This window comes from Centroberyx affinis, unplaced genomic scaffold (assembly GCF_046629955.1).
Source record: "Centroberyx affinis isolate AG114_WGS23_722 - 3 ecotype Tasmania unplaced genomic scaffold, CSIRO-AGI_Caff_v1 ptg002518l_1, whole genome shotgun sequence".
Taxonomy (NCBI): Eukaryota; Metazoa; Chordata; class Actinopteri; order Beryciformes; family Berycidae; genus Centroberyx; species Centroberyx affinis.
The window spans coordinates 48,830-70,062 of record NW_027280739.1 but is presented as its reverse complement, the minus strand read 5'-3'; the positions used below and the strand labels follow the sequence as shown (position 1 = coordinate 70,062).

General features: G+C 41.4%; 1 protein-coding gene across 1 annotated transcript in view; it reads left to right on the top strand.

Moving 5' to 3' along the window:
- LOC139656705 (BMP/retinoic acid-inducible neural-specific protein 3-like) overlaps positions 1 to 21,233 on the top strand; it is an 89,356-nt gene that overhangs the window by 20,646 nt on the left and 47,477 nt on the right. The window contains exons 2-4 of the mRNA XM_071534322.1: positions 6,642 to 6,832; positions 11,547 to 11,728; positions 21,118 to 21,223. Coding sequence (XP_071390423.1) covers positions 6,642 to 6,832; positions 11,547 to 11,728; positions 21,118 to 21,223 — 479 coding nt within the window. The remainder of the gene's footprint in view (positions 1 to 6,641; positions 6,833 to 11,546; positions 11,729 to 21,117; positions 21,224 to 21,233) is intronic.

Genomic DNA, 21,233 nt, shown 5'->3' with positions numbered 1-21,233 from the left:
TGACAAAATTAAAAAAAAAAATAGCTGACACAGACGCTCAGGAGGCAGGTGATGCCTTGTACAGATTTAGGACACACCATGCAAATTGAACATTACCACACATTCAAATTGCTTTGACTCCCCTGCTCAGAAATATACACTTAAAACCAGAAAAATAGGACTGAAATGATATCTTTGGTCTCCATAAAATCCTTCGCTCCCTCTTGAAGTCACGGTTCATTTCGGGGGAACGCCATTTCGGGGCCCCCCCCTCGCAGCGAGCCTCCGGTTTAATTCATGGCGGGAGACGCATAATGGCTCTGGTGGGAGCGAACCCAGACGTCATTAAAAATCACGGTCCGACTTCCACCCCCTCCGGTCTGGGCGGAGGGGCGGCGTTTTTGAAGCGGGCTCCCCAAGTGACGCGAGCGGGTTTTAATGAACTCGGGTCCCGGGACAAGAGAACGGATTCGCAGAAAAAGTGAGAGGAACCTACTGCAGTTTCGGAGTAATAACCTTTTTTTTTTTTTTTGGCTGTGTGCTGATTTTTGCCCGACGACACAGCCTGTCAAGTCTTATGAAGTGCTCAAAATCCTGCCTCAGTCGAACTAACAAGATAATTATAGGTTCGGCCAAAAAAAAAAAAAAAAAAAACTCGCTCTCTAAAAATAAAGCTGGAAAACGACTGCTTTTGTTTCCCGGTTTGTTCGGTAGTGGATAATTACGCGCTATATTATCCTCATTACTCTCTATTTCTCTTATACTTATTTATATCCTGTCCTCCGCCGCCGCGAGAACCTGAACTCCCCCCGGTTTAATAAGTAGGTGAAAAAAGCAGGTGGAGAAAACAGTTTGAAAATATCACCCTCCTCTCATGGATCGAGGCACATTTCCATGGAGGGCCGGTTGCGAGGAGTTAAGCAGAATTTCCATGGCAGGACTTGAAGGTTGCACCACCCCCCTCCCACACACACACACACACACACACACACACACACACACACACACCCACCCTGTTTTTGTGTGGAGCCAGAAATAGTATTTGGGTCACTTCTTATTAAGAGGTGAGATTGTACCTGACTCAGGTGAAACTGCTCATTATAAAGTTTCAGGTCTGTTCAGTTTCAACACAGCAAACCTCTCTCATCACCATGTGAGGCTCGGGACAAATGGGCTCGCGGTATACAGTGAGCTGAGGAGCTTAGGGTACAGTGTACGGAAGATGACCCGATCTCTCTCTCTCTCTCTCTCTCTCTCTCTTTGTGTCACTCTGGCTCTTTCTCTTCTCTATGTCTACTCTATTTCGATCAGTTTCTCTTTATTATCCCACTATTTTTTCGTTGTTTCGTCGAAAGATGACTCTCTCTCTCTCTCTCTCTCTCTCTCTCTCTCTCTTTGTTTGTCTCATTCTGCTTTCTGTGTCTCTCTCGATGTCATTCTGTTTTCTCCGTTCTCATTCTCTCTCACTCTCCTTCTCTATCTCAATTCAATTTCAATTCAATTCAATTCAAAGGGGCTTTATTGGCATGGGAAACATACGTTTACATTGCCAAAGCAAGTGTGAAGTAAAAACAAAAAATGTAACATTGCAACATTGCAATCAAATATATAAGTAGGAGTAGGTAAAATTAACTTAAAAAATAAGAAAAATTGTGCTTCTATTGTTAAAAAAATATACAGTATATGTACAGATAAGTAAAGTTAAGTAAAACTTAAAATAAAAATAGAAAAATGTGGACATTGCAGTTAAAAAATATAAATACAAATAAGTGAGAACTGGGTAAACACTGCAACCAACTATGTGCATTATACTACACTTATATATTATACTTATCTCTCTCTCTCTCTCTCTCTCTATTCCCACTTTTTTTCTTTGTCTCATTCTGCTTTTTGTCTCTGTCACTGTCATTCTCTCTCTCTCTCTCTCCCTCTCTCTGCCAATGCCATTAAAAGAAAAGGGACACAAGAACGTTCAGGTGTTTATTCTTGGCCAGAGAGACGACACCACATCACGGCGGATCATTTCAGTTTCATTTTCACCCACCCCTCCGCTCCCGAAGAAGAAGAAATTCCCATTCATTTGTACAGAATTCCCACTCTCCGCCGCCGGATCGGTGCGAAGCGTTTGGTAAACACGTTCACCCCGAGAGCCGGCTGTTGCTCCCTCTCTACCTGACAGCTAATAATAATATCCAGGTGTTATTTTCCAACACGCTGCCAGGAAGAACATCCAAGGGAAAATTTCTGCATAGGTAGGCATAGGCATTTTTTTTGGAGTAGGGGGTGGACTTTAAAAAAAACCCACAAAAATTCCCTCTGGTTCAGCAAAACCAAGAGCCGGAGAGCTGCAGGTGCAATCAGCGCTGTGCTAAAACCTTTTAATTAACTCCATCTATCATCATTAGCCAAATAGTCAGCCGGCACTCTCGCCGTTAACTCTTAGAGAGCGAAGCGAGGAGAGAAGTAAATGATGCACCCGCTCCACTTCTTCTTCTCCTTCTTCTTTTCCCGTCGGCTACCCTGTCCCCCCCCCCCCCCCTGTGCTCAGTCACCGTGGCGACGCTCCGACAACACATCAGTCTACATCGGCTCACGTTTAAATCGGTCCAGAACTAATGGGCGGCGTCCTGCGACTGAGCCGCTAAGCTAAAACTAATGCTTTTTGATGCGTGTGATAGCGCCAAAGTAATTGTTATGTTTTGCCGCATCCAAATGAGAGTGACCTTTGATTTGGGGGGGGGGGGGATTTGTCACGGCACGGCTGTGTTCAAAATAATGCATTTAAAACTTTTTGTCGCACTAGAAATTGCGAAAAGTTGTGAATCTCGTTTTGAAATGCATTTATTCTGATTTTTTTTGTTTTTTTGCCGTGTTTCTCATTCCGTACTTTGTGTTCTGCACCGACCAAAGCCAAAGAGTGCCATTGCACACACAGCATATGGCTATGGGGAGTAAAAGGGAAGAGAGTTGGCATGTACTGTAGTGATTTGGGGCCATCGATTTCTGGAATTTTCTCTGAGTGAATTAGGACAGTCGGTTTGGGATGAAATTGGAGACGTTGTGAAAATAACAAAAAGTGGAGTCTCTAAAGGACAGAAGATTGGAAACGTTGGTATGGCTTGGGTGCTGTGCTCTACACTTCATTCTAAACCTCCGCACCAAATACATGGAAGACTCATATGATACCAGGATTTTTTGACTGAAGTTGCCCCCCACTCGATATTTTGTGCCAATATTCAATATCTTAGATTTGTTTTTATTTTTCCTGCCAAAGATGACAAGTATTCAGTGTTTCCCCCGGAATTGCATTCTTGTCAGGGTGGAAAACTCTCTGAAACAGCATGTAGACCATCATGGGACACTAAAAACTCTAAACTAAAACCAATACTAACAAATTTATTTTAGTGTTAGCAGCTCTTTAAGGCAGGGTGACCCACCACACCTATTCAGTACTAGAGAAACTCTGGGGAACTAATTTACAAAAGAAAGCAGAACTGAAAAATTAAATGGCAAAAAAAAAAGTCAGGGAGCGGGAAAGGGAGAAGATGTGCGAAAAGTGAAACGTGTGAAAGATCAAGGAGAGAGAGCTTTCTAAGGTGAGAAAAGGGAAGGCGGTGCAGTGCGCTCAGGCCGTAAAAGAGGAGAGACGATCAAGTTATTTGTCCGGGTGACGCAAGATGGTCACAGGACCATTTGTTGCAATAAATCAGAGGAATAAAGGAGAATAAAGACGGAGATAGATGCTGCCAAAAAAACATTCAGTAATTACTGATGTTGCAGTGGGTGTTCAGTCTGTCCTCTCCACCTTCGAGACGAGCGGGTCACATTCAAGCACATAATTACTTGTTTGGCAACTGCCATAAAATAAAAGAAGAAGAAAATGAAGTAGAAGAGGGGGCATACAGCCATCAGTGTTTATCCATGATGCAAAATTGTGTTTATTTGTATTTACTTAATTTATCACTTGAGAATTTCAGTTGTCAGTGGAGACGAGGCTGATTTAGATTGTGTTATGTTAGTTCAATTAGTCTTATGCAAGGGTGGAAGAAACTAATTACATTTACTCCAGTTACTGTAATTTCGGAGCGTTTTTGTTTTTGTTTGTTTACTTGTACTTTTTGACTATTTTAAGTCAGTCGTTTTACTAAGTATTGTACTTTTGCTTTTCCATTGCTATCCATTACAGAGTAAAATTTTGTTTACTTGTGCTTTTACATTTGAAATCACATCCATTACAGAGCAAAATTTTGTGTACTTTTACATTTGAAATCACATCCATTACAGAGTAAAATCTTGTGTACTTTTACATTTTAAGTCACATCCATTACAGAGTAAAATTTTGTGTACTTTTACTTTTACATTTTACGTCACATCCATTACAGAGTAAAATTTTGTGTACTTTTACTTTTACATTTTAAGTCACATCCATTACAGAGTAAAATTTTGTGTCCTTTTACTTTTACATTTTAAGTCACATCCATTACAGAGTAAAATTTTGTGCCTCTCCATAAGCATCAGAAGCTGGACAGTCATAAAATGACAAATTGCGGAGCCATTCACATTGAGAAGAATCTTATGGCTTTACTTTGTCATTTACACATTTTCCAATGAAAAGGAACGAAAAGAGCTAACAACATTCTCTATTCTAAAAAGTACCGCAATAACTTTTACTCTGAGTACATTTTAAATGAGATACTTACTTAAGTAGATTTTCTTATTATGCTGTTCCTCATTTTGTGAACATCTGCATTGCAAAACAGAATGCTATCATGAAGGACAATTAGATGGACAGACTTCTAATTTACGGCAAACAGGTGAAACTCACACAAGCAAGAACATACATATAGGTTCTTTGTCAATTTGTTTGTAGTTGCTGCGGGAACACAGTGATGTATGGCAATAGATAGAGCATATTGTTGTATAAGTGATGGTTCTAGTATGTAATATGTTACAAGCTACAAAGGCGGCCCCTTTAACAACCTGGCCATCCATTCCATTATTCAATGCTGTAAAGAGATACATACAGCAGGGAAGGTGATATGATTTAACTAATGACTCCTTTCTGCAGAGAACCAAGCTGAAAGGGAGAGCTGAGGAAGTGAAGGTTGTTCCGGCTCCTTTTGACTTTTTAACCTATTTATTCCTCTGAGAGATTTTGCTTGCAGCACCCCAACACAGCATTTTTTTTTTTGCCATTGTTTACTCACAGTTTCACAGCATTCTCAACATCATTCAAGGTTTTACCTTCCCTCAAATGTATCCTACTTTTGTGAAAAAAAAAGAAACAGTATAACCAAAGTTAATGCTACAAATTGTGAATCAACCTAGAATTTCTACTATTTTCTTGAATGAACAATGGAGCCAGAGTTAATGCAATGTGACTATGACTGTGGTCAACCCAGAGACATTAATTGGTGCATCGTGTGAGACTGGTCATCCTAATGAAGCACTAGTTTGAACATATACTCCAGGGGCCACTCCTGCTGTGTCAAGGTACGTGTTAAATGGTTACAAATGTGAACTATCCCTTTAAGACTAATAAGCAACGCAGTGCATAAAAACCTAATTACAGCCCAATGCTATCTTTACAGCGGTAACATTTGAATGACCCTGTGTGTATTCACTGCATATATTATTCAGGGAATTAGTCCATTGTATGTAGCTTAATGTAATCGCAATGCTGTCAACAGCATAATTACAGTATAGTGTTGTCGGTAATAGCAAACTGTTGACCGCAAAAAAGGCTCTGCAAGAGCTGCCAGTGGGAAGCTGAGACTGTGAAACAGTATATGGACCTCCCTCTGGGTATGTTTCTGTATGTGTGTGTGTGTGTGTGTGTGTACCCGTGGGAAAACAGTGTCATTGCTAGTGTTTTGTTCTGGGAGAATGCATACATAATGCGTTAATATTCGACACCCCTTGTTTTTCGCCGGCGAATTTATGCAGATGTACTTTTTCTGCTGATATTTGCATAATCTCGGGGTTCCAATAGGCCTACGGCAGGAATGAGCCGATGAAATGATGATCAGCCGCTTGAAACGGAAGAATTTCCAAACTCCAAAATAATTTCTCTCTCTCTCTCTCTCTCTCTCTCTCACTCTCTCTCTCTCTGTGTACTGTTGACCACTTGAACTGAAATGAGGTCTCTCTGTTGCCGCCGCCCGGCATTTCCCTTGACAACCGAGGAAGCCGAGTCCAATCTACTAATTTTAATGTTTCTCTGCTCCGACACCTCACACACACTGTGAGCAGGGAGCAGTCTGGCCGCAGAGAGAGAGAGATTTCTTTCTCCTCTCAATCCTTTTACATCTTAGCCTTTCTCCCTGTGTGTATTGATATCTGTATCTAGGTGTTCTATAGGGTTATTATTGGGGTTAGGCCCTTATATGGGTTTTCCTTTCAGTAAGAATCAGTCAGTGTTGTCCACCTCTGATATAATGGATGTGATGCATTTTGCTTGATTGCATATTTATTATGTGATTGATCAATTATACACTGGTTGTCTATGGGAACATTTTGGAGAAACACTCCTTTAAGCTTTCTCTTTCTCAGTCTTGCTGTTTTTACACTCTCTCTTTCTCTCTCTCTCTCTCTCCCTCGCCTATCCTTCCTTACTGGGAGCTGCGTGTGTATTCACCTCTTTTACGCATTCCTCATTTCAGGGAGTTCAGCCATTGGAAGGTGAACAGCCTCGCGACGGAGAAGAGAGATTTCCTCAAAGCCCCGTTGCCCTTAGCGCCGGAGTTCCTACGCAACCTGCGGTTACTGGGGCGGCGGCCGACCCTGCAGCAGATCAACGAGAACCTCATCAAGAAGTACGGGACCCACTTCCTAGTCTCCGCTACCCTGGGAGGTAAGGAAGGACCGCGGGTGACAGAGCTCTCCTTTATTCTGGGGTGAGGGAGTGTCGGGACACACCAGAAATAGGGGGAAGCTGCCCATTTTAGGTCTCAGCGGTAAAATCCACTGAGTTATAGCCTGTTGTTGGAGTGGTACTCTCTGAAAGTACAGGACCAGCACTTAATATCCACCCAGTACAGTAGAAGTGTGGAGTCTACTTCCTGGTTTTTGCAAATGTCAGAACAAAACCTGCGTTTGCAGTTTTCTTCTTCTTTCTTCTTTCTTATTGAATTGAAAGTTTACATGGTCCTCTGCGTCAGTGGTTCTCAACCTGGGGGTCACGAGATAATTCTTGGGGGGGTCACAAGTTTATTTATGGGATGAGAAGAAAACATAATTCGATCATACAAATTCAGATCAGATCATCTATTTTTTACAGTTTTTTCCTCTAATTTCTGCTTTTTTCTTGTAAAATACTAAATAGCCCGTAGGCCAGTGATTCTCAACCTTTTTCATATCAAGGACTCCTAATTTAGTACACATTAGGGCCATTTGAGGAGATTTTGTCTCTCGAACCCAAATCTGAGAATATTTTTATTGTTAGATATGATTTTGTCCAGATTTCCAACACTGTCTGTATTGCAGGTAGAGAGATAACCATGAAACTATGATCAAAACAGTCATTCTTCCACATTCTCTAATTGTGTTCACTTCTTGTAAATGAAATAATGGAGACGTTTAACAATTCATCAATATGCTCGGGACCCCCTGGAACCACCTCAAGGACCCCTGGTGGTCCGCGGACCCTACGTTGAGAACCACTGCTCTAGGCCTCCTCTGATGTCAAACAAAACAAAAACAGTGACAGTCACTTCATTTTAAGGGGTCACAGGCCAAAAAGGTTGAGAACAATGCAAATTTCAAGTCAGTAAGAAAAAAACGGTGATGAATTGATTTCATGAACCTAGGAGCCTGGAAAAGCATTCAGAATACATTGTGTTCCATTGAAAAAAAAACACAGAGGCATCAATTAACTGTATTATTAACCAGGATTATGATTATTTAGGATTATGAGATTATGAAATTTTGACCATGATACCGCACCTTCCAGCCGTGTTTTATTTAGTGTTTTTTTTTTTACACCGTAATCCTTCCCTCGTATGAGCGTTACACACAGCTGCAAGAACATTGGGAGAGGGATTGAATTGACCCGTTTCTTAGTATAGTCTCTCTTTATTGGATTTCTTTTTTACCCTCAATCTCAGAGGAGAGGAGCAACTCGCGAAAACAGAATCGCCAGCGGTATCGACCGTGTTCGCCTCGCAAAACAAGACCAAAGACCGCTGTTGCATTCGGAGCGCTGACCTCAAGATATTGATACACTGCTGCTCCCGCTCTCCATATCACAGCCCACATATATACAAGTCATTTGGTCTCTTTTTAAAAAAAAATGGAGACCTTTGGAAGATTGATAGTGAGTAAAGAAACCTTTTAACATTCGTATCATCGAGAGGAAATTTACAACGTTGGTCAAAGTTTGGACCCACCTGATTGAATATTCTATGTTTCTCATCCTCTTAAAGCCATTTTGATCTAAAGGCTTATGCTTAAATGCTTGAAATGTGTTTCTTAGACAAATAGTATGAATTTCTTTCCAAAGCCTTTGCCTTTCCATCAAGGCAAAGGGCGGCTACTTTAAAGAATCTAAAATATAAGATAGTTTTGATTTAACACTTTTTTTGGTCGCTGCATAATTCCATTTGTGTTATTTCACAGTTTTGACGCCTTTACCGTTATTCTAAAATGTGGAAAATAGTAAAAATAGAGAAAAATGCATGTGTCCAAACTTTTGACTGGTACACTGATGTGGTGAATGCGGGTGAAAGCCATTATCCCTTATTGATTTTGCTTATTAAATCTATACCAATCACAAAGGAGGAGATGTAGATGTAGAGAAGCATGTTGAAGCTTTGAGACAAATTGAGATGTGGATTGTGCAAAAGCTATGTTGTTAATTCATTATCAGTAACGTAATGGGCTATAAGGAACATAAGCATAATGGCAAATTACTATCGATTGATGATGAAGACTGTTCCAGACAGAAAAATCCGGACTGTTTCCCTAGGTATCTTGACAAGTCACTGTGATGTTTTGGTCCTGCGTTGGTTTGGAGCCACAGACACATCATTTTGGAAGCCACTTAACACTGGATGTATGAACTGGAGCGGCGGCGTGGGAGGCAGAGCAGAGATGAATGCAGCGGCAGAGTGATAGTTAGACTCCATACGTAATTAACAGCCTCGACTAAACGGGCTGAGCCAATACTCGGCATACTGATGAGGCCGTGGCTGAGAGCGATGCACACATTCCAGCTCTCTACATCTTCCCCCCCCTCTCTCTCTCTCTCTCTCTTGTTCTCCTGCGTGTCACTGTGCTCCTCTCTTTCTCTCTTTTTTTTATGTCTGTCTCTCGCTCTGTCGCCGTCGAACTGTGAGGCAAATTGGATGCGAAACGTTTGAAATGTGGCAAAAAGTAAAATGGGAATTAGGCAGAGGTGTGACCAAGTCAGCTTCGCTCGAGTCCCAAGTCTGTCTCAGGTCTTGAGGCATAAGTCTCAAGTCCCAAGTCTAAATTTAGAACATCAAGTCAAATCCATGTCATTAATGTCAAGTCTAAAGTCTAGATGTAGTCCAGTATCAATTTAATATCTTAAAGAAAACTAAATATCTAGGACTTTTCAATGCAATATGGTTTTAATAGGGTAAAAACTTGGTAAAAGCATCATGAGTTTGATTTCTATAATCAGTTTCAACTTCAATAAATTAAATTGTTCCATACAAATTCAGAAAACAGAATTTAAATTCAGTCGTCTGCTGGAACAAATCTCATCACTTTCAATCTAAGTCATTTACACAAACACAAGATCTCAAGTCAAGACTTTAGAAACCTTTTCAAGTCATCAAAGTACAAGTCAGAGTCAAGTCCCAAGTCACCAGAACCCAAGTCAAGTCAAGTCTCAAGTCTTCTCTTCATGCATCAGGTCAAGTCTCAAGCAATTCAAATTATGACTCAAGTCTGATTAGAGTGATTTCTGGACTTAGAAGTTTAGGAATTTAGAGTAAAGAAACGTTCAAGAATTGATTATTATTGGACAATTTGTTCTCTAGTCTCAGTAATGTTCCATACTTTTCTCCAAGAATGAAAACAAAGGAATGCACTTGATAATATTCTAATGTACCAACTAACTTTTGAATCTTTCGCCAGGCCGACATACATCATTATTTGCTCGATAAATGCATTTCCCTACCTGTTTATTGCATTTTTTACGCAAACATTTTCCACTTCGAGTAGGCGTAAAAACTTTAGGGACATTTTTTAATCTAATTTTGCCGTTTCCAGTCAGCTTTTCTAATGTGTTACATCATAATTTGCGATGGAAACCCAGCTAATGTTCCTCTTTTAGTCACTTTCTGTCTCTCTCTGGCTGTCGGCGGTGTACTATTATTCTACAGCCTAGGGTTTCCGTGTGTGTGTGTGTGTGTGTGTGTGGCAGGGAGGGGGGGGGGGGTTATTTAAGTCACTTGCTTCACACTATGATTAAAATATTCGGAAAATTATGGCCTGCTTTGTTAAAAGCCCTGGAAAAGTCTCATTTCTGTCTGGTTTAGGCAAAACACGAGCCCAGCCAGACACTGTGGGGGTTGTAATTTACCTCAATGTAGCACTTAAATCAGCCTCTTCCTTTGGTACATTTTCGTTTGCACTCCAAGCTCAACCTGACGTGATGCTGTGAGCGTGTCAGCCGCTCCAAAAAATAAATAAATCTTCCAATTCTCCTCATCAATAATTGCAGGGAGCCACAAACAGGTTCTAAAACGTCGTCAGAGGACACATTATCCATCACAGATAACAAGGACAGGCAAAACCACAAAAACCACAGCGAGATGCCCAAAAAAAAAAAAACTACAAGTGTTTATGCAAACTAAAACCGGAACGTCGCTTCCAATTCGAGCCGAGGAGATCGGCTAGCCTGTCGCTCCGGCCCGGGAACGCCGTTGTGATTGAAGCGACCCAGGTGTCCCGTTCTCTCCGTCTGTAACCGCGTTACACACAAGATTCACTACTTTATTAAATGAGACTCAGAGGGAGATTAGCGGCGGTCTCCACGCAACGCTCACTGCAGTAAATCAGAAAGTCAAGTTACCGTGAGTGTGTGTGTGTGTGTGTGTGTGTGTGTGTGTGTGAGAATTATGACAGTTTTCAGGATTCATTAACAGGGAATCGTACTAATTGATTAATTTAATTACTGGCTACGTGACTTACTGACTGACTGATTGTGGCTGGTTGATTGAATTAATATAGATAGATAGATAGATAGATAGATAGATAGAAAATTCTGACTGAAAATTCAGTCTTCAGTACACTACATTATTAATTGAATTACTGGCTAAGTGACTTAATGACTGACAAAAACGGACTCAGATTGATTCAATTCATAATTAATAATTCACTGGATTAATAATTAACAATTTGCTGGATAGTAGGGCTGGGAGGATATATCAAAATTCAATATATTGCAATAAAAAAACATGACAATACGTCCCATCCCTACTGGATAGATAGACAGACAGACTGACAGGTAGGCAGGTAGGTAGGTTTGCTGTTCGATTAATTGATCGATTGATCGATTGATCGATTGATCGATTGGTCCACTGCTCTGTCCACAGGCGAGGAGTCCCTGACCATTTTCCTGGACAAGCAGAGGCTGAGCAAGAAGTCGGAGGGCAACAGCAACAGCTCGGTGGTCTCCCTGGAGCTGCTCCACCAGCTCGCCGCGTCCTACTTCACCGACCGAGAGAGCACCCTGAGGAGACTGCACCACCTGCAGATCGCCACCTCCGCCATCAAGGTACACACACACACACACACACACACACGACCGCACCCTACATCTACACTGGGAGCCACTAGTCACATAAACTCCCAAACATCCATATTCTTGACGTTCAAGCGGGTGCTGGAAAAAAAAACAAAAAAACGTCTATTTCCATTTGTACTCTTTGCTCCAGAGGTAGACTTATGTTTACAATTCCGCAGTACACACACCAAGTGTACAAACAGCCACCCATCAAGGCAGACACGCCAACATTAACGGCCCCATAAAACCGTCCCATTGGGATATATTACCGCACGCGGCATCTGTAACAAATAGCTCTGCTCTCTAGGTATGCGCGCAAACAATCTTTTTTTTTTTTTTTAAAGATTATTTTCAAGGTGCTTTATTACTCGGAGGCCGGGGTGGGGGGGGGGGAGACGGGGAGGGAGGGAGCGAGGGAAAGAGGACATGACATTTGATAAAAATGGCAAGCCGGATTAAAACTCATGACTTTTGCGAGTGCAACCTATGCGCCGCGGCCCGCCGAGGCGCTAAGACACAGCAAATGTCAATTCTCTTTGCTTTCCCCGGTCCCACTGGGGAAACTGTACTGCGCTGGGTTACGAGCCTGTGCGCGCTTTCAGGCGTGTGTGTGTGTGTGTGTGTGTGTGTGTGCGCATGTGCTTTGAGTCACTTTGTACCACACACGGGTTCAAATAACTAGAAATTAGCGTTAGTTTTTGGAATGCAGGAAAGCCTCGTGTGTGTCTGATCCAGGCACAAAGTGGGTGTAGCATGAGGAGACTGTGTGGGAAGGTGTGACGCATCTTTTTATAGCGCCCAAATCAGCCTCTTTTTTTTTTCTTTTTTTTTTACCTGCGCACTCCACTTGACGAGGCGAATCGTCATTTTTCCCCCCAAAAAAATCCACCGCCAGGCCTTTCCCAGCTCACCTTGATCACTAATTTCGAACAATTACGCTATGAAAACGCACTCAAAAGAACACAGAAAAAGAAATCCTATTATCTGGGCTGCCTGGCTTCACCTTGTATAAATCCATGTTTTTTTTTTTTTTTTTTGTTGCGGCAAAGCAACAGCAAGCGATACATCATCCGCATCGGAAGAGATCTGTGGGCGTTCAGGCGGTGACAGCAGGTGTGTGGGCGGGCGGGCCGCGTTTTTTTTTTTTTTTTTTTGCTTTTCACACTTCAACTTAAATAGCAAAATCTGATTGAAACGAGTAATTGGTAAGTGTCAACGCTGTCTGCACCTTGAATAGGTCGGCTCATTTCCAAGTGTTGTTATTGAAAAATGCGCTGTAGTGGTGCGCAGAGGTGAACGCGTCTCTCCACCGGTTTTGTTGCCAAGTTACACTTTAAAAAAAAAAAAAAAAAGGCACACTGGAGCGCTGATTGCTTGAAAAATAAATCTCCCACAAAGCCTTGAATGGTTGTGCAAGAGAGAGAGAGAGAGAGAGAGAGAGAGAGAGAGACAGTGAACACAAAGGTCTCCTGGACGCAGCCCAAATTGCGTTTTTTTACCTAGAAAGAAAAGTTTAGTTATGAGACCATTCAACTGAGTTTTAATGGCAAAGAAAGTTGGACATCCGTTTTCTTTACATATGAGCTGCAGTATGTGGATTCTGTCTGAAGACTGTCCCTCACCCAAACAGATTTGTCCAGAAAGGAACAAAAGTGAATGTCTACAAACTTACATTCATACAATTTTCATATTTATTGGCGAGCTTTCCATCAAAACGGCCTTCCACTTTAACATTTGAGCAAAAAAAAAACATAACACAAAGAAGAGTTGGCTTGCTTACTGAAGTATGGCGGTGCACTGGTCGAAGCCCCGAGTTAATTATGAATTGAAATTCTGTTAAATTTGATTACTTGGAGTGGAAGATTGGTGACATTTGTACTGGAACAATAAGTTATCCGCTCCGTTGTTTTCAATCTGGAGGCATTAACCCCGTGGAAAGCAAACAGTAACAGATGAACAAGTAATTGGTCTGCGTTAAGATCTGCAGAGGCATCGTTTTACACATCAGTTAGTCTCCTATTAGTCCATTCTGTTGCCTTTTGTGAAACTGTATGTATGCAGACTGTGCAGTGCAATGCTTCTCATGCTTATCTTGTAGTATATCGTTTGACCAAATAGTGAGAGTAAGTTTTCCTATTCCAATCTGACATTTTATTAGACTAAACTGGACATTGAAAATTTAATCAGACAAAATTAGGCAAAATTATGTGTAACATGAAATGGATTTTCATCAGAATTCAAATATTCCAACATTTGGTACAATAAGATTTAATGAGTGAGAAAGTAGTTAATGAGTGAGAATATCCGTAGCAAACTAATTGCTATTTCTGCTTACACTTAACAGCACTTACACACACAGCAAAGTGGCTGTCCTGTGTTATAATACATGTAGTTAAATTACAAATGTAAATGCTTCAGGTTGATTGAAAGGGCCAAGGAATGTACTGGCAAACAATCTCATGTTTGTCTCTCATGTATTTCAGTGCAATATGCCAATTCAGCTTAATTTTGAATTTGGATATTAAAAGGCTCCAGTTATAACTGAACTGCTGCTGAAGTTCTAAATGAGTTTAGTTGAGTTTAGTTTACTTTAGTTTAGTTTTTAGTTTAGTTTATTTTAGCGGGGAGAAAAAATGTGGTATTAAGAAAAAAAACTTTTGGGCCTCACTCAGCAAAATCACCAATTTTCAGTCGGGTTCCTGTCATGCAGTGCAGGAAAAGGCGACATAAAAAGAGAAGGGAAATTCTCCCCAACTGCACGATGGGAGATTTCTACAGTGGCCACTGTACTTCTCCTAGACTCTTCTAGACCACAAAGTACGAGCAGCATCAGCTGTCAGCACCAAGGACACAGGAACGAGTCTTCCACACTCTCTTCAGGAGTAGAAAGTCCACCCGTCCACCCACCTCATGCATTTTTAGCAGCTTTGTGATGGGTAAAGCTTTGGGAAAGAGAAACGGGAAAATGGGTAGAGCCAGATGCGACAGCTTAGCATAAGGCGGGAAACCGAAGCGGTCCCAGAGGTGCGGTACGCCAACTAAGAAACCCAGTTATCATCTGCTGGGCCAAACGCTCAAAAAGGCTCAGTGTGAAAGTGAAAAATCAACCGAAATTACAATTCACACGTTGCTGCTGTCAGGTGAAAGGATTTTCTCTCAACTTTTCTGAAATTAGGAAAAACAGTCTTATTTTCAGTGGCAGCCGTCCACAAAACTCATACTGTAGCTCAAGGACGATGTAAACCCAGTATTAAACCAAAAAAAAAAAGGAAAACATGAAAGCTCTGTGATCTCAGACAGCTCGATCAATTTTCGTTAACGTGAACAAACTCCCTCCAAAAGCTAGAAATCACAGAAGCATGACTTGGGAACAGATTTTTGTGAGCTCCTAAAATGTTAATTGAGCTTTTACGTTCAAATGAACTACATTTTCACTGTAGTATATACAGTTATGAATTAGAAATAGGTATCCATATTTCTGGAAAATCATTCCTTGTCAATGGCACAGCTCCAAGATGAGCATCATGACCCTCCTGCTAGACTTGGGCCGATATTCAATATTATCGCGGAAAATATCGCGATATTCACAAAATATCGCAATGTATTCCGCGATATCGAATAGGTGTTTTCTGTCACAAATCTTAGAATTTTTTTAATATTCTTGCAATCTCGTTCATTCAGTAATTTAGACTTATTCTCCTGTTGAAGCGTCTTAAAACCAATCTAAACTGCCCACAATGACAGGAATAAAACATCATCTTTGTCCTCTTCAAGACAGACAGGCAGGTAAACATCTCCATTTTTCTCAGCATTTGCAAACACCCTTGGGCTTTGTCCCCCCTCCCTTACACTCCCACACAGACACACACACACACACACACACACACACACACACACACACGGACTCCCACTTCTGGAAGAGCATCTCTTGACACACGTTTTGTGCTAAATGAGCATCTCTTGTATGCGAGCCACCTGCCGCGCCGCTGCGCCGGCTCAGCTCATCACCCAAGAGGAAGCGACAGCGAGTGGGATGCACTTGACCTGTGTCCGCGTACGCCTCTGGGCTCTGCGTTAGAGGAGGAGTGGGAGGCGGGAGCGCAATACATTATCTTTATCTCTGGCACGAATGCGGAAGAGCCCCCCCCCCCCCACCCCCGACATTGAAAAGTAACGGATCCCTTTCAGACTATAGATGTGTCAGGGAAAAAAACCCCACAAAAAACAAAAAAAAAAACTTCTCTGACGTCTCTGTGAAGTCTGCTTTTGGGAAGTAGAGAGGAAGCCGGCTGGGTTTGATGGTGAAGAAGGCGGTGTATTTTTACCACAGCGCTGTCGTTGTCAGGAGCTGGAGTCAGCTAGGGGAACTGGGAGTGAGACGCCTCGCTGCTCTATATTTGGGCACTATGAAAATTCAACATGGTGTGGCAGTCATTTTGTACAAATCAACTCTGTTCTTTATTGAGCGGCGTGTACACTAATTAAAGTAAAAGTCGTATGAGAACTAACTTTCACTATAAGTCTTCACACCGTAGCTGATATTTGAATGTCTCATAATCCTATTTGTTAGCAAATGCAAACAATGTCACATGACATTGTATTATGTTTTTCATCTGTTAGTTTGCATGGACTGCTGCGCTATAGGAGGGATGGGACGATATGTTTATCTCACGATATGATCCGATACACGATACATTTTTCCTGCAATGGCATTGGCTTGCTAGAATGTAAACAATTTAAAAATGTCATTACAAAGTGTGAATAATATAATTTAGATAGAGAGCTTGTGATTTGTGATTACTACAGCAGAATAATATGAAGCTAATATCGCGATTCATTTTTCTGCGCCATGATACATATTGTCACATTTTTGTATCGTGATATATTGAATTCTGATATATCGTCCCATCTCTACGATATTGTGATCTATGTAGCGATATACAGTATATATTTAAACAAATTTAATGATAAGACAACACAGACTCTAGCATTTTCTCATAAAGCACATTGTTGAATTATCAGGGAACAAAATTGTTAAGAGCGAGGCAGGGTTGAATGCCCACTCACTGCAGGACTCTTGGGAATATTAAACAAAGGCAGAGACAGAAGTGGCACTTCACAGGTGTATTACTATTTCAGTTCTTCGCATGGGGTCACCCACAGTCAGGTGGGTATCCAGTAGAAGACGGTTGAGATCTACCAGGTCTGCAGCATGTCAAGTATTACTTCTAGAAAGAAAAAAGGAACAAAAATGTAATATGCAGGCCACCAGGGTAATTAACGTGATAATTCATTATTAAATAAACATAATTAATACAAAGGACCGAGCACGTCAATCATAATTAACATTAGCAGGCAGGGCTTAATTGATGGTTAACAAATATAGTGCCTGCATTATTGATATAGTCTCACTTAAGAGATAGGCCAATTATCCAATTGTCAGCTATGCTTTTGGCAGCATTAAGCTGATGCATGGGAGCCGCAGACGTTCTGTCCAGTACTTTCGCTGAAAATTCCAGTAGGAATCGGCCTGTAGTCCTGGTTTCTCTTTGTTCAGTCAATCCTGGACTGCTGCATATTTCGGGTGGTGAACGACTCCAATGTGTCCAGTCGTTTTGGCCACAATTGACCTTATTCACACAGCGGCCATTTTGACCACTTGGGCTGGGAAACACCTGGAAGACTGACATAAAAGTAAAACTTAACATAAAACGTTAGCTAGCAATCTTGACACGAAAAACCACAACGTTTTGAATTTAACAGGGAAGTTAATTAGCTTACTAGCTAGTTAGTAAGCTACTAGCTACCTAGGAGACTCTGGTAGCTAACAAGAATGGACTAAATACATTAAAATGTAAACATCCCCTGGATACTTGCTTCATTCATTTCAAAAATATTTTTTCAGTGGGGCATCTGTGAAATGATAAATGTCTATATGAATCTTGGTTCACAATAGTAGCACAGAGCTGGACTGGAACAGAACTGGACTCTTCCAGGTACAGTTTCCTACCCTGAGTATTCAAAATGGCCACCATGTGAGTAAGGTCAATTACTTCATTTTGACTGTGCGCACTCCATTGCATCTGTTTCCACGTGAAGCATGAACCAGCCCTTAGATGAGAGTGAGATACAGGGATTTTGGTGTGGGAAATATGCTTGTGTTCTTGAACATTTAGCACAGTTTGGAACAAGAATTGAAGCAAACATACATTAACAGCAATGCATGCTACATGTACTTAAATGGAAGATTTGATGACATGAAAGAAGGCTCTTTCCTCCTTAGGTAGGAGAGGCAGACCGAGTAATTCTTCACAAGCCGGGCTTCTATGTACAGTACGTATGTAACATGCTATAAGCTATGTTTGCGGTTCAGTTGCTAACTAGCAAACCAAGTATCCTAACGTTACTGCATTCTCCATAGGAGAGATGATTCATCAACCAGGGAGCCGGAGAACTAAACTCACATTCACATAAATTGACAATAAATTAGGTCTATAAGCCACGAATGCACTGTGCTACAGTACAGAGTCTGTACTTGTTAACAATTCAAAATGCAATATTGATGCTACACGCTGGGCTCATAAAATGATAGTAACAGTAATAGTGTCAATAACAGTAATAAAAAAGGCTTGTTTTAAGGACACAACTATTTTCAGTGCGATATATTCTCTGGATCAACTGTTCCTTCCTGGCAGAAAATTGAATCCATGGTCATAGTCGTGTCCAACGCACAACGAAGTCCAATTTAGCCGGCAAAATACGTTATGATGTTAAGTTTGCAGAGTAACATCGTTGAGGACTTGTAAAACACAATTTATATAAAGAAATTATGTCTTGCTGCCTTGAAATGAGATATTTTCGAAGCTCACATCATAAATGTTGCACATTCGCTATTTGTGATCACAGCGTGGCGTCGGCAATACGGCATAAACACAGACGGAATGGAATATTGATTTGTGGGTAGTGAGAAGACTTCAGACTATAAAACAGGGGATAAGATGCAAGAGTGGAGTTATTAGTATTATTATGTTTTTTTTTCCAATTAAAGAAAGAATTATATCTGATCACAAGGTGCGACTGAAACACCGACCCAAAGCAGCCTCTTTCAGCTTCTTTTATTCTTCTCCGAGCTGCCATCTCCACTAATCTTTCAGAGATGTCAAACTTTTTTCCAAGATATTCCAGATCCAAGATGTTTGAAAGATGTATCTTTTTGTAATGCCTTGAAGGGTTACTTCCATTTCCTTTGATAACAGATGCAATCTTAATGTGAGCCAGAGCGTTGTAGATGTGAGGAACAAGGCCTTTTTTTTTTTTTTTTTTTTTCTTTTTCTTAGGACGACAAATTCACACAGGCTGCATCATTTGCCAAATAGCGTAATTTGGCTGTGGAATGGCTTCGCCCGAAGGCACATCCATCTTCTCATCGCTAATTGTACAATCCCAAGCACTCATGGCATGGGAAATTAGCTCTTTCTTATTTCTCTCTGTCCTCATTCGTTCCTAATGTCCTCCTGTCTCTGTTCCTTCTTCTTCTTCTTCCCCCCCCGTCTTCTGACTTTATCCCTCGCATTCTGTCTCTGTCTCTCGGAATATTTCCGTCTCTCCCACGCTTTTGGGAGAAACTATATACTCGACTCTTCTCTCTCTCTCCCCTACTTCATGTCTCTCCTCCTCCAATCCCCCTGTCACTTTTTCCTCCAACAAGCCCCACAGCAGGGCGTCTTACACAACGCGTGAAGTCAGATGTTGTTTATGTATCCTATTTACTATGCCGTGCATTTTCTGCCACGCTAATATCCAGCTCAGACATTTGCACTAGATACAAAATTAATATTTCATTGACCTCGATGGCAGAACGTTTCAGGGACATCGCCTCAGAAAAGAGAATAACTTGGTTTTTTATTCATTCTTTGCAGAGGAATGATTTCTTTCAGTCCCCGATGAGACACAAACGTAACTGGAAGCGTCGGTACTCCGCTGCTCTCTCTTTCTCTAATTCACTTTCTCTATAGAGAGAGAGAGAGGGAGAAAGAGAGCAAGGGAAATAAACACCTAATAATTTATCGATATCAAATAGCTGTAGGAGTAAAGTCACCCTTTGCCTTGACAACAGCTTCCATCCTCCTTGGACTGCTGTCATACAAGACCTGAATTGTGTCTAGTGGATGTTCTTTCTTCATGAAGGAAAGCCCGCAGTTCTTTAAGGGATGAAGCAGGTGGAAATCTACTTCCCATAAAGGTTCAGTGATGCTTATTGAGTTCGACATCATGAACCCACTCTTTGATCTGTTGTCTTGGGATGCAGGAATATCACGAGGGAACGGTGTCTGCACTCTAGGGTGCTCCTGGTCCTGTAAAATGGCCTCGTATTCCTTGCCTGTGAAAAGCCCATGCAGAACAATCTTCAGACCAAATGACTCCCACATTCAATAATTTGGTAACACTTTGGATTAGGGAACACATATTAACTATTAATAAATTGCTTATTAACATACATATTAGTAGTGTATTGGTTCATTATTAATCATTACAAACCACTTAATTAGCACCATATTCTGCTCTGTTGTATTCTACAAGTATGAGTTTTCCCTCCTAATTAGTGCTTATAGCAGTCAGTAAGGAAGTTGTTGCACATGAATTGGGCTCTTAGTCTGCTTTGCTCAGTTTGGGGCTTACAAGATGCTAGTATCACATATTATAGAGGGAAATTATTAAACTATCGAGGGAAAACCCATAGGTAATATTTAACATGTGTTCCCTAATCTAAAGTGTTACCAATAATGTGTAATTGTGACTGATGCACCTACAGTTCACCTCTTTGCAACTCTGTTCGTTGCCTCGTGTTGCTTTGAAAACCCCCATATAAAAGCAGCGATTACCCGGCGTCTTGTAAAGCACGCGTACTGCTGATTAGCATTCGACTTAATGTGACTCGCCCTTTTGTGTAATTGCGATCCCGTTACTTCAAAGCGAAAGCCCTTTACTCGCAAACACCTACACTCATTCGCTCTCCCTTACATTTTTCACATCTCTCCCTCCCTTTTACTCTCTTCTCTACCCCCACCCCCCCCATCTCTCTCTCTCTCTCTCTCTCTCTCTCTGCTCTTGTTAACATTTAGCGAGGCGGCCGGCACGCTTGCGGGCAGCTGCGGCTGCAGGTGCGGGAGAGTCAAAAGGGAAAGACGGGCGATAGTTTTCTGTGCTGTCAGAGGGGCTCGGCCGTATCCCTGCCTCCGCACACTTTGCCTGCCACAAGCTGCGTACTTGACTGCCAGAAATTGGAACAAACATCTGTCTCATTCGCTGCTAATGTGGCATTATAAAAAATATATATATATATATATAGAAAGTAGATCTGTCCTTCCTCTGTTTCCTAGGTAACCGAAACAAGGACGGGCCCTCTCGGCTGCAGCAACTACGACAGCTTGGATTCGGTTAGCTCGGTGTTGGTGCACAGCCCGGAAAATAAGATCCACCTAAAGGGTAAGGTTGC